At 39.9% G+C, this 14,105-nt stretch overlaps 2 protein-coding genes across 6 annotated transcripts in view; one reads left to right on the forward strand and one right to left on the reverse strand.

The window, feature by feature from the left end:
* LOC124802702 (coiled-coil domain-containing protein 134-like) overlaps positions 1-842 on the reverse strand; it is a 50,881-nt gene extending 50,039 nt beyond the window's left edge. The window contains exon 1 of one of the 4 annotated variants that reach the window (XM_047263649.1): positions 489-842. In XM_047263649.1, coding sequence (XP_047119605.1) covers positions 489-694 — 206 coding nt within the window. In that variant the 5' untranslated portion in view covers positions 695-842. Of the gene's footprint in view, positions 1-140; positions 179-488 lie in introns of those variants that run through there. The other 3 variants (XM_047263650.1, XM_047263653.1, XM_047263652.1) reach the window with 3 other exon arrangements.
* LOC124802703 (protein YIPF6) overlaps positions 820-14,105 on the forward strand; it is an 81,704-nt gene continuing 68,418 nt past the window's right edge. For both annotated transcript variants that reach the window (XR_007017140.1, XM_047263656.1), the window contains exons 1-2: positions 820-972; positions 6,818-6,937. Coding sequence is in view for 1 of the 2 variants with exons in the window: in XM_047263656.1 (XP_047119612.1) it covers positions 943-972; positions 6,818-6,937 (150 nt within the window). In the remaining variant the exon portion in view is untranslated. The remainder of the gene's footprint in view (positions 973-6,817; positions 6,938-14,105) is intronic.

A 14,105-nucleotide genomic window follows, 5' to 3' on the forward strand; every position in this document is an offset into this window, starting at 1 on the left:
AATATTGTGTTTTTCAGTTATAAATCTAGTAACATCAGGGCTAATTCAGAGTGTAAAAAAACTCTTAATAATTATCAATGAACAAAGACTTTAACTAGATACTTACACGCTGTTAATTATAAAAATATTGCATATATTACCTTAAAAATACAATGCACAGCATGTTAAACAACTTTAGGCAGAAACACACTATAAGACTTGACGTGAAACACGTCTAACAGTTCAAACGTAAAAGAAATGGACTGACATCACCAGAACTGTTTTGTAAATGCTGCAATAAGTGAGATGTCAAAAAGGCTTTAGCTGCAACAATCAGTTTTGCAGAAGAGTAGACAATTAATTAGTTGCTATGCATGTATTCTGACATCTGCGGCAGTTTTGGAAACATCCTGAAGTTTTCATTAAATAGTTTTCAGAACTGACCGCAAACAACATTTTCGAGGAAATGTATTGCACACTGCTCTTTTAAGAAGTAATCTGAGACTTATTGACGGAACTTTTGTTGCTGCCGTTTACACACACAATTTGGCAGCGCCAAGGTATATTGAAGGATACATAGTAATTCGTCGGGGTCATCGTTTTTAAATGGTTGATTATCAACCGGACCTTTGTTTTCATTAGTTTCAGGGTCCACAGCAATGATTAAAGGCACATACACCAGACTTAAAATTAATAATGAAATAATCACGTCCATCGATACGGGGTTACGTTAAACTATTGTAACAACTATAAACTCAATCTTAGTTTCACTTTCGTATTCGCAAAACACGTGGCTTGCACTTGTGCTCTACAAGGAGCACTTTGTAAAATTGATACACTTTCATATGTTTGGCGGCGAGCGATAGTCTAATGTTTTTTGTCTGCTGCTTGCACACGTAGACGACGATGTAAACAGCTAGGCTGGCCGGTTTGTTACAAGCGGAATAAACGAACTTTTCAATCATGGCATCGGGCGGCGAAGCAAAACTAGATGTATGTTAAAAATGTTTCGAATATTTATTGTTAACTTTGATATAAGACCTATGTGGTGTTTAGACATGCAGAGAAAACGTAACCTCAAATGTAATCTGTCATCCTGTAATTTTGATGACGTCTGGCATTTATATCGAAATTATTGGGAACTGAAGCTTGCAATTGTAGCGACACATCGTGTTATATGACCAAAGCAGACTATAAAAAGCGTTTTCTTCTTGTTTACTGGCTAAAACTTGGTACCTTGGTCGGGATTTGGAACTGTAACTTTTAATTTGTGACAGGCGATAGTAACCCAGTATTGTGATTTACAATTGCTGTATGAAAATCATGACACAAAAGCGGCAGTCCAGTACTAGTCGGTAGCATGACAAGGGTGATACTAAATAACAAATGAAATGACGTGTACAAAATATAATGTGTGTGTGTGTGTGTGTGTGTGTGTGTGTGTGTTGCTTTAGTGCAATAAAGTAGTGGGAAATAGCGGTACCAAAGTTTTATAGAAATAAAGGGAAAGTAATTGTGCATGGAACATAGTTTTGATAGTATGAAAATAGTGTAAAATGTGGCCACTTAACATTGGTAATGTCATACACTATTTTAATCATGTCTGCTGCGACCTTTGGAGCTAAAGCACATCTGTTTGGAAGGTATCGTGTGTAACAGGTCTATTTTTTCGAAAAACAAAGCCTATACGCTTTGAATATGTTTATGTTCAGCACGTTGAACCAGTCTTTTCCCATAATCCCAAACGTACACAACCACTTGTGGAAAGCTCTAGCTAGAATGAATGAGATGTGCTAAATTCAGTACATGCCCTGTTGTCCCTTAGATATGAGATCAGAGTTTCTGCACCATGCCATTTTCTATGTCTTCTCTTTGATGTTTCATTCCATATGAAATTACATGCCTTTTACTATGTCATTGATCTTCCCGTCCATATGAAATTACTTTTGGCAGTAAATGTTGCTCCACAAAATATCTACATTTGAACATTACAGTCACAAACAGGTCTTTAATATTACCTCTGATGTGAAGGTCACTAATATATGTTATGCATAGGCCCTTGACTCAGTTTAAGTTATGGCTGCAGAAGGAATCTTCATTACCAGTACAAGACTGGTAAGAGGAAGAGATACGGTGCTATAAAGTACATGACCCCTAAACTGTTTGTTAATATCCTAGGTTAAAGCTTATACCTCTCTGTAGTGTTTGTTGAAAAGGATCATACAAAACGACATTGTGACAATAGTCCATTTGATGAGTACCTCTAGCTCAGTGACCCCCTCGATTTGATGCGAGACACCAAGAACACTAGTGTTCTGTGACAACAAGGCCATGGGCGTGGGAGATGTTGATGTACTGCATCTGTAGTGACAAGTAAGGAATCTGCTGGTAATGGGACAGGATATGTGAGGAAATGATGGATGAAGTAATTAGTTTCTGAGTGTACTTTTGTTCAAGCATTACAACTACAAGAGAATGTGTGTTTTTCTCACCAGACACATTTTTGCATTACTGAGCTAAAGCATTGTCAGTGGTGGTAATTTCTGCTTTATTTATTTATTTTCCTAAATCAGGAAATGTGATCTTCTAGCACAGTTTTGGTTCCTCCCTTCATTAGGTACTGATGATTGTGGTATAAGTTTTCACTGCTTTGCAGAAATATGCATTTCTGACATTTGACTCAGTGCAGTTTTGTACACTGCAGAGTTGTAAAATTATACCACAATCATCAGTGTCTTACTAAGAAAGGAACCAAAAGATATCTAGCAGACAACATTTCCTGGTGTAAGTGAAAAACCAAGCAGAAATTACCACCACTGATGATGCTTTACTCCAATAAAGTGAAACGTGCCTGTTGAGAAAAACTTGCATTTGCTTGTAATTGTAATGATTGAACAAAAATACTCTCAGAAACTGTAAAGCAGCTACAGGCAATATGGCCACACAAATCAAGAAGTAATTAGCATCTTGGATGTTGGTAAATCCATCAAAAATTGATTTTGAAGATGTATAACAAAGGCAGGGGCTGTATCTGATGGAGCATCGTTAGTAGTAAAAATGGGGTGACCACCAGGGGAACCAGTCTAGTTAAGTTTGATGAGAAGGTACAAAGTGGATGTAGAAGGTGTTAAACCAAATGTTTTGAGGCTGTGCTGGGGTTCATATTGGACCTTAGGGAGGGGGGCTATCATAGTGGTAAGGTTTGTAAGTTGTATTGTTGGAAAGCAAATGAATATCCTCTGTCATGCTGTCATTACAGTTCATGACTGCATTGGTGGGGTCCTTGCCTGTGAGAAGGATATTTGCATCTGGATTGATTTTACACTGTGAGTACCTATCTCTTCTGTTTACATACCTTATGTTGAGCTTGGTGTGAAGGAATTTGGGGAATAAAGGTGAAGTCAGATTTGAAGTAAGGAATTCTGGGAAGATTATCAAAGGGTGGCTGGGTATTAGAGGTCATGCATTGTGTTTGGTGGGATCTTGAATTGTTTGAGTCCGTGATCTAGGCATGCTTTACACTGAGGGTACAAAAATCGTGAGGTTGCGGTATGCACATTTACAGGTGGCAGTAGTATTAGTAGTATTGCACACTCAAGGTAAAAAAGGGCAGTGCATTGGCGGAGTTGTCATATACACTCAGGTGATTCATATGAAAAGGTTTACAATGTGTGGCCGTACAACAGGAATTAACAGACTTTGAACATGGAATGGTAGTTGGAACTACATGCATGGGACATTCAATTTTGGAAATCATTAGGGAATTCACTATTTACAAATCCACAGTGTCAAGCGTGTGCTAAGAATACCAGATTTCAGGCATTACCTCTCACCATGGACAATGCAGTGGCTGACAGCCTTCACATAATGGCAGAGAGCAGCGGTATTTGCAGGATTGTCAGTGCTAAGATACAAGCAGCACTGCATGAAATGTGGGATATAGATGAACATATTTGTTAGGACAGTGCAGTGAAATTTTGTGTTACCGGGCTGTGGCAGCAGATGACCAATGCAAGTACCTTTCTTAACAATACAACCACCTGCAGCACCTCTCCTGGGCTTATGACCATATCAACTGGACAATTGGACAACTGTGGCCTGGTCAGATGAGTCCCAGTTTCAGTTGGTAAGAGCTGCTTTTAGGGTTCGAGTGCAATGTAGACCCCGTGAAGCCATGGCCTCAAGTTGTCAACAAGGCACTGTGCAAGCTGCTGGTGGCTCCATAATGGCATGGGCTGTGTTTAACGTGGAATGGGCTGGGTCCTCTGGTCCAGCCAAACCAATCATTGACTGGAAATGGTTATGTTCGGCTACTTGGAGATCATTTTCAGCCCTCCATGGCTCTCATGTTTCCAAACAACAATGGAATTTTTGAAGATGACCTTGTGTCATGTCACTGGGCCACAGTTGTTTGCGACTGGTTTGGAGAACATTCTGGATGTCGAGTGAATAATTTGGCCACCCAAATTGTCCAGCATTCATTCCATGAAACATTTATGGGACGTCACTGAAAGGTCACTTAGTGCACAAAAACCTGCCTATCAACACTTTCGCAATTATCTATAGCTACAGAGGCAGGATGGCTCAGTATTTCTGCAGGGGACTTTCAAGAACTTGTTGAGACCTTACCATATTGAGATGGTGCACTGCACTGGGCAAGAGGAGCTCTGACACTCAATCAGGAGATATCCCATGACTTTTGTAGCCTTGGTGTAAGCTTGCTGTTGTCAGTAGGGTGGGTGGCAAAGAAATAATTCAGCTGAAGTGAATGAGTAAAGCAAAGCTGACATTTTACTAGTCGTGCAGGGTTAAATCTGATTTTGAGACTAAAGTTGTTTCGGTAGGAATGAGGCTTCTGTAGGTGTAAGGATTTTAGAAGCTAGATTGACTTCAGTGGGGGGAACCTGATGGAGGTGCTCAGAAGCTGTGTGTTATATGAGAAAAGTTTACAGAGAATAAGTTAGAAAGATAGGGTATGGAGTGTTTAATGGGTTAATGGGATTAAGGGGAGGATGTTTAGTTGGGAGTGATTGGTTCTTTGTTAGAAAGAGAGAATTCTGGATAAAAATAGGGCATAAGCAGCTAAGAGAGCTTTCTCAGATGTTAGGAGTTTTATCCCAGCAGTTAGAGGGCAAATGCTCTGTTACAAAAATGGGATGCAGGAAATTACTGTCACAGTGTAAAATATTTTGTGAATGGAGTGAAACTGGTTAATTATGGTGATGTTGGACTGAATTATTGAAGCGATAGTGTGGAAAGGATAAGAACCATAGAAGTGTGCAAAAAATAAAGGACTCACATCCCTGCCCCACCACTACAATCCTCATCCTGAGTCCGGAGTAGGCCTACAGAGCTCTTATTCATTACAGAATTGTCATACACTAGTTCTCTGGGATATAAAAAGTTTTTTTTCTGTAACTTATAAAATTTAGTCCCTGTGGCATGTATAGCCTATAATATTTAGTTCTTGTGGCATGACAAATCTCAAAACTGAACAATTCATTTATACGAAAAAGTGGCTATTTTAGAGTCCCCCCCCCCCCCCCCCCCCCACACACACACACACACACACACACACACACACACACACACACCACTCACATGCTCTGGATAAATTTCTGTAGTTGCCCGTGCCAGGAACTAAGAAATTTGTGAAAGGACGGGTGGTAGCAAGAGATTCTGATTCTGATTGTTTTTGGAGATCAAACAGATAAGGTCATCAGTCTTCTATTTATGAACTTGTAGCATGCTGCCTGTGAAAACTAGGTCCACAACTTGTGTTATAATTAAAATAAATGGTTGTAGCTCCATCATAACTTGCATTGAGAAGTATCTTTTTTTTATTTCTTGATGGTAACTAGTTTTGGACACCCGTGTTACTTTCAAATCATCCATATTGCAAGTGTGACAATATGGGCAATAGCCTGTGTACAAAAACTGTCCCTGCAGTGATGATCAGACTAGCGCTATGGCTGACGCAACAACAGTAATTAGACAACACAGGACAGACGTTAGAGAATGTCCATCCTACTTGGTCTAATTACTGTTGCTGAGTCAGGCATGGCATGGTGCCGCTTTGATCATCACGGCAGGGACAGTTTTTGTACATAGGTTATTGCCTGTATTGTTTCACATACAATATGGATGATCTGAAAATGGACACAGCTGTCCAAAACTAGTTATCATCATGAAAAAAAAAAAAAAAATACTTCTCACTGAATATATGAAAGGGCTACAATGATTTGTTGTAGTCTACCAGGATAGAAGCAGTGTACCCATTCTCTCTGCTTGCAGAGTAAATTCTGTGTACCAATGCGAGAAAGTTTTCTGAATGTTTGTGTAGTGCATGTCTTAGGCAGAACATGGGAACCAGACCAGTATACACCTAGTGGTGCATGGGAATCTGCGTAAAAACCATAGCCAAGCTGACTAGCACATCGCCCCCTCATTGTTAATCCCCATCCCTGAATTGGTCATATTTACATGCGTGGCTTAGTGGTTGCTTCAAGATATAATATTTTTAAGTGTAAACCCATCAGGGAAAATACCTTCAAGCTACAGTGGGCTTTTTTCCTTCTATCTTGTGGCAGATCACATAATATAATCCATGTGTTTTCATTTTGCTGTATGGTGCTATCTGTTCACTTTCTTTTGTGACATGTTCTATTATTCTCCTATTTAACATGTTGATTTTATCAAGTTTTTCTAGAATTACAAGAAACAGTATACAGTAGAAGTGAGTCCATTTTCCTCTCCTTCTGGTGTTTGTTTATGAGTCATTAAAAGACATATGTAAAATATATCTTCTATGAAATTTAAAATTAAATGCTTGTTGCAGATGTACGATGACTTCAGTGGGTCTGTTGAAGGGGAAATGATAGTCCCAAACCAGCAACAGAACCAACAGCAAGGAAAACCTGACTTCAACACTTTAGATGAACCAATCAGGGATACTGTGGTAAGATGGCAAATGAGTTTCTTCTGAAACCAATGAAGAAACAATGTCTTCAGTTGACAAAATTTTTGTGTTATTTGTGGAATATCATAGAAGGAGTAGCTAGTAGTTTAAACTAGCCGTTGTCTGTCATGCCTCACTGAAAGCTGATGACCACTTTGTTACATGTATTAGTAATATGCAGTACACCCTTCAGTGAAGATTTTTGGATGTCAGGTAGTAGCTCTGTTAGTTATAAAATCAGATATAATAAATACCACAGGTTGAGACTTGCATGTTGGCAGTTGGGATGGGCGATATGGATGCAAAAACCAATATTAATAAAATTTACATTCTTTTATTATGAATTTGTTGTTCTGGGAACAGCAAAAGTCTGAATGTAACAATGAAAACAAACAATTTTTGGCAATGTAATGTAATTGGATGTTACTCGTGTCCTATACCACTGTAGTGCCCTTAGTGGCATTTTTATATATTGTTTAAAATTTTGACTATACCTGTTATGTATTCAGGTGGAAAATGTTTTAATTGTGGTTTTAATGTTTTGATTAGAACGATGACACTCAAATTTCCTTTTAAGCCCATGTAAGGTAACAGTTTCTTCTGAAGAAGGTGCCCATAGTTGGCGTTGAAAACTAGTTAAAGAATTTTAAATTCTATTTGCAACCGTTTGGCTGGAAATTTGTGACATTGTAATTAATTACGGTTGCTAATCACAGCCATGTTCAAAACATAAAAATATCTATTCATCAAGCAGCGGCACAACATGCACATAAAAGGAGATTATAATTTTACAAGCTTTCAGCCAGTGGCTCCTCCTTCTGACATAAGGGTTGAAGGGGAAGGAAGAGGGGTGAAGGAAAAGGTCTAAGTCTTTCCTTCTTATCCCGTCTGGTAAGTCTCCCCGACCCGCAGTTCTGGGTGTCTTTTCCAAAATTTATCCTTTTCCTAGACCTCCCCAGTCCTTTTCCTTCGCCCAGCTTCCTTCCCCTTCAGCCCTTCTGCTGGAAGAAAGAGCCACTAGCTCTGAAAGATTGCATAATTATGACCTTCTTTTGTGTGTGTGTTGTGTCGTCATGTGGTAAGTAGGTTTTTTATATATCGAATTACATTAAAAGTTTGAATGTACTACACAAAATTTGCATCCATTGGGATATATTGTGGTCTCAGGTAGATAGATCCACTAGATGTACAGGGTGAATCACCTAAAACTTGCACCTCAAATATTGCAGAAATGGAAAGTGCTATTGATGTGCAGTTTTGACAGAATGGATTGGTAGTCCATCAACAGACAGTAATAACACTTGGAAAGTGTATTTTTTGTGCAAACATATATCTTTTTAAATGGATCAATGCTAACTGACATTAAAAGACTAAAAGCAGGGTAAATTAGGATATCAGTGGTGTTTGTTACAGGCTTCTGATGTGAGTTGTTTACAAGATATTGTATTCTGAAAGATTTCCACACTGACTATTGTTTGTGGCATTCAACCTGCATAACTGCTAGTTACAATGTTGTTATGTTTGCTCAAAGCATGCTTGTGTGTTCCTCAAGTGCATTGCAACTTGCTAATCAGTCAGTGTGTGACAGTTAAAACAGTAGATCATGTGTGGGTGATGGGATGTACTAATGCAGAAAAAGCAGACATGCTTATTGTGTGTGGAGAGTGTAGGAAGAATGCAGTTCATTCTTATACAGTGTATGCAGCGAAATACTCCAATAGGTCTCAACAATCTTGGCAGTTACTTATCAACCTCTTCAACCAGTTTACATGAAAGTTAAGTGTAGCACTTAGACAACATAACAGAAGAATACAAGTGACAACAGAAGAGAGGGAAATTAATGTTCTTGCTGCTGTTGCAGTTGACCCAAAAATTAGCTCCTGCACAATCACACAAGGAAGTGACATGAGTCAGGGGCAAGTGGCCTACGCATTTTCCATTGACATAGATTCCACCCCTATCACATCTCTCTCTCCATCAAGAACTGCATGGAAATGATTATGAGAATCATGTAAACTTCTGTTAATTGTCATTTAGTTATGAAGCCACATTTACCAATCATGGCCAGGTAAACCATCAAAATGTGCACTGTTGGTCTGTTGACAGTCCGTATTGGATTCATCAGATGAAACATCAGTGTCCATGGAGTGTGAACATATGGTGTGGGATAGTGAACCATCAGTTCATGGGCCAATTTTCCATAGACCGAACACTGAACGCACACAAGTATTGCAGCTTCCTAACAGACCATCTTCTACAGATACTAGATGATGATCCTCTGCAGACTAGGATAAACTTGTGTACCAACACTAAGTACTACAGCATATCTTCATGAACTGCTTCAAAATCATTTGGATTGATGCAGAAGACCTCTATGTTGGCCAGCCTGTTACCCTGATTTGATGCCTGTAGACTTTTCTCTCTGGGGAAGGCTAAAAGATGCTGCCTACAAGGACATACCAACTACATTCAATGATATGCAATGACGTTTTACTGCAGCTTGCTCTGTAATCTTTACTGAAATGCTAGCATGTGTGCAGCCATTGTTCCGTACATGACTGGAAGTGTGTATTATCACTGCCGGTGGTCATTGTGAACACATCCTACGATGGTCAGGTGTCTTGTTACTGTTAATCCACGTGACTAGTGTATGCAGTTGTATTGTTCTTTAATGTGTGCTACCACAGTTATTGTACAAGTGTTAGTGTGGGAACTTCTCAAAATACAGGGTTATTACAAATGATTGAAGCGATTTCACAGCTCTACAATAACTTTATTATTTGAGATATTTTCACAATGCTTTGCACACACATACAAAAACTCAAAAAGTTTTTTTAGGCATTCACAAATGTTCGATATGTGCCCCTTTAGTGATTCGGCAGACATCAAGCCGATAATCAAGTTCCTCCCACACTCGGTGCAGCATGTCCCCATCAGTGAGTTCAAAAGCATCGTTGATGCGAGCTCGCAGTTCTGGCATGTTTCTTGGTAGAGGAGGTTTAAACACTGAATCTTTCACATAACCCCACAGAAAGAAATCGCATGGGGTTAAGTCGGGAGAGCGTGGAGGCCATGACATGAATTGTTGATCATGATCTCCACCACGACCGATCCATCGGTTTTCCAATCTCCTGTTTAAGAAATGCTTCTGCTTTAGCCTTTTCCGTAAGATTTTCCAAACCATCGGCTGTGGTACGTTTAGCTCCCTGCTTGCTTCATTCGTCGACTTCTGCGGCTACGCGTGAAACTTGCCCGCACGCGTTCAACCGTTTCTTCGCTCACTGCAGGCCGACCCATTGATTTCCCCTTACAGAGGGATCCAGAAGCTTTAAACTGCGCATACCATCGCCGAATGGAGTTAGCAGTTGGTGGATCTTTGTTGAACTTCATCCTGAAGTGTCGTTGCACTGTTATGACTGACTGATGTGAATGCATTTCAAGCACGACATACGCTTTCTCAGCTCCTGTCGCCATTTTGTCTCACTGCGCTCTCGAGCGCTCTGGCGGCAGAAACCTGAAGTGCGGCTTCAGCCAAACAAAACTTTATGAGTTTTTCTACGTATCTGTAGTGTGTCGTGACCATATGTCAATGAATGGAGCTACAGTGAATTTATGAAATTGCTTCAATCATTTGTAATAGCCCTGTATTATATCTTGTAAACAACTCACCCTAGACTCCTGCAACGAACAGCACTGATATTCTAATTCACCCTACTTTTAGTTTGGTCATGTCAATAGGCACTGTCCCATTTTAAAAAAAAAGTGCATGTTTGTACAAAAAATATACTTTCTAAGTGTTATTGCAATCTGTTGATTGTCTAACAATATGAACCCCTGACTATCAATCCATTCTGTGAAAACTGCACATCAATAGTGTTTTCCATTTCTGCAATATCTGTGGTGCCAGTTTTAAGTGATTCACTGTGTATATCACAATCCCTGGAAATTATGATGATGCCGATGTGGAGCCTTGAGCAGATGTTTGAATACATTCTTTGTGTATCTAGTAGAGTTCATAGTTGTCAATTTAGAGGCCAGGACATTAGCTACAATTGATTAGTATTCTTCTTATACCACAACTGCGTGCTTCTGACAATGTCATGTGGATAGTTGAAAATATGGTGCAACTAAGACACAAATATCAAACAATGGAAAATCCAGGCTGGAATGTTACAATATTGTGAAAATATATTAAGACACAAATACGTATCTTGAAACTTTTTGAGAGAGAGAGAGAGAGAGAGATCCCCTTATTATATTTTCTTATCATCCAATGGCTCACTACCGCAAAGTGGTGTTCTCAGAATCAAATGTGTGTTCTTCAGTTTGGCTGTATTGCCACTCCTGATTTCTCTGTCCATTCCAGATGTACAAACTGAACATTTTCCCTAGAGTTATTAAATAACAATCAGAGGGTCGCCAGATGAAGAATTTTTAATGGACCAAGCAACTTGGGTACAAACTGTATGGACAGTGAATTGCCCCATAACCAGGATTGGTCGGTTGTTGTAAATGACTAAATAATATCGAGAAAGTAACAATAGTGGAGATCTCAAAATGACGGCACATTTCTAGATTTATGATATGTGCCATTGTATCTGTGTAGGAGTTCATCTACATCTACATTTATACTCCGCAAGCCACACAACGGTGTGTGGCAGAGGGCACTTTACGTGCCACTGTCATTACCTCCCTTTTCTGTTCCAGTCGCGTATGGATCGCGGGAAGAACGACCATCTGAAAGCCTCCGTGCGCGCTCGAATCTCTCTAATTTTACATTCGTGATCTCCTCGGGAGGTATAAGTAAGGGGAAGCAATATGTTCGATACCTCATCCAGAAAAGCACCCTCTCGAAACCTGGCGAGCAAGCTACACCGTGATGCAGAGCGCCTCTCTTGCAGAGTCTGCCACTTGAGTTTGCTAAACATCTCCGTAACGCTATCACAGTTACCAAATAACCCTGTGACGAAACGTGCTGCTCTTCTTTGGATCTTCTCTATCTCCTCCGTCAACCCGATCTGGTACGGATCCCACACTGATGAGCAATACTCAAGTATAGGTCGAACGAGTGTTTTGTAAGCTACCTCCTTTGTTGATGGACTACATTTTCTAAGGACTCTCCCAATGAATCTCAACCTGGTACCCGCCTTACCAACAATTAATTTTATATGATCATCCCACTTCAAATCGTTCCGCACGCATACTCCCAGATATTTTACAGAAGTAACTGCTACCAGTGTTTGTTCCGCTATCATATAATCATACAATAAAGGATCCTTCTTTCTATGTATTCGCAATACATTACATTTATCTACGAGTATGTTAAGGGTTAGTTGCCACTCCCTGCACCAGGTGCCTATCCGCTGCAGATCTTACTGCATTTCGCTACAATTCTCTAATGCTGCAACTTCTCTGTATACTACAGCATCATCCGCGAAAAGCCGCATGGGACTTCTGACACTATCTACTAGGTCATTTATATATATTGTGAAAAGCAATGGTCCCATAACACTCCCCTGTGGCACGCCAGAGGTTACCTTAACGTCTGTAGACGTCTCTTCATTGATAACAACATGCTGTGTTCTGTTTGCTAAAAACTCTTCAATCCAGCCACACAACTGGTCTGATATTCCGTAGGCTCTTACTTTGTTTATCAGGCGACAGTGCAGAACTGTATCAAACGCCCTCCGGAAGTCAAGGAAAATAGCATATACCTGGGAGCCTGTATCTAATATTTTCTGGGTCTCATGAACAAATAAAGCGAGTTGGGTCTCACACGATCGCTGTTTCCGGAATCCATGTTGATTCCTACAGAGTAGATTCTGAGTTTCCAAAAGCGACATGATTCTCGAGCAAAAAACATGTTCTAATATTCTACAACAGATTGACGTCAGAGATATAGGTCTATAGTTTTGCGCATCTGCTCGACGACTCTTCTTGAAGACTGGGACTACCTGTGCTCTATTCCAATCATTTGGAACCTTCCGTTCCTCTATTGTCAATTGTTGTACTTGCAGCTTGATGTAAAGCTTTTATGGCAGTGGTTCCCAACCTTTTTGAGGCCATTATCCCTGAGTGCAATCCGATATTAGACAATACCCCCCCTCCCCCCTGTTCCCCGCTCCATCAACAACATTAGTGCTGTTAGAATGAAAAAGAATTTTCTTTGAACACTTCCCTTTTTAAAACAACAAAAGATAAATGATATTTAGTTTTTGTAGGGGTTTTATTTAACCATGAACTAATGAGTCAATGAGACAATTGTCACTGTTTATTTCTAACAAGCTATGAAGCAATTCTCAGTGCATCATGAGTGCCACCTGTAGCTCCTCCTCAGAAAAGAAAGCTAACTATCCATATTGAAGCTAGACTCTTGTTACAGAAATATGCTGCCGCTCCACCAGTCTGTTCCCCAGAGGCACTTTCTTTACCCACACATTGAGCCACCATTCTGAAATAAGCCAAATTAAAATGTGTACACTATACTTACCATTTGTAGCTCACTTGATTGTTGGACTCCTTACTACACTGCATAAAGTGGAAGACTTTGTACTGCCAATGCTTTGTGCCTGACAACTGCCACTAACAACAACAATAACAATAGAGCAAAACTACAGAGGGACATCCCTGCTACCGGTAACATACAAAATTTTCTGGTGTGCCCTGCTGGAGCATTTGAAGTCCAAGTTGAACATAAAATAGGGAGATACCAAAGGGTTTCAGGAAAGATTGCTCAGCAGCCAAAGGGAGATCAATAATCGCAAAAGTATCATCAGCCATTATACTCCAAGATCAAAGCAGTATGTGTCAGTCTTAGTGGACTTCAAGAAAGCCTTTGATTCAGTAGACCTTGAAGTCCTGTTACACACCCTTAATTGTAACTGATGGCATTAATTAGAGCTACCTTGATGAATACAAAATCCAAGCTAAAGTTTCTGGGATGCCCTCAAAATTCGCTGAGGTCTGAACAACAGTCAGACAAGATGATGGGCTGCCTCTTATGCTTTTAACTGTGTTCTCACATAAATCATTAGGACTTGGTGAAAGAGATTGAAACCAAATATACCCCAGTGAAAATGGGAACTAAATCCAAGGGTATCACGATAGGCCATCTGTCTAGTTTTTCCTGATAGTACAGCTATTCTGTCATATGACATAGAAACTGCAA

This window comes from Schistocerca piceifrons, chromosome 6 (assembly GCF_021461385.2).
Source record: "Schistocerca piceifrons isolate TAMUIC-IGC-003096 chromosome 6, iqSchPice1.1, whole genome shotgun sequence".
Lineage (NCBI taxonomy): Eukaryota > Metazoa > Arthropoda > Insecta > Orthoptera > Acrididae > Schistocerca > Schistocerca piceifrons.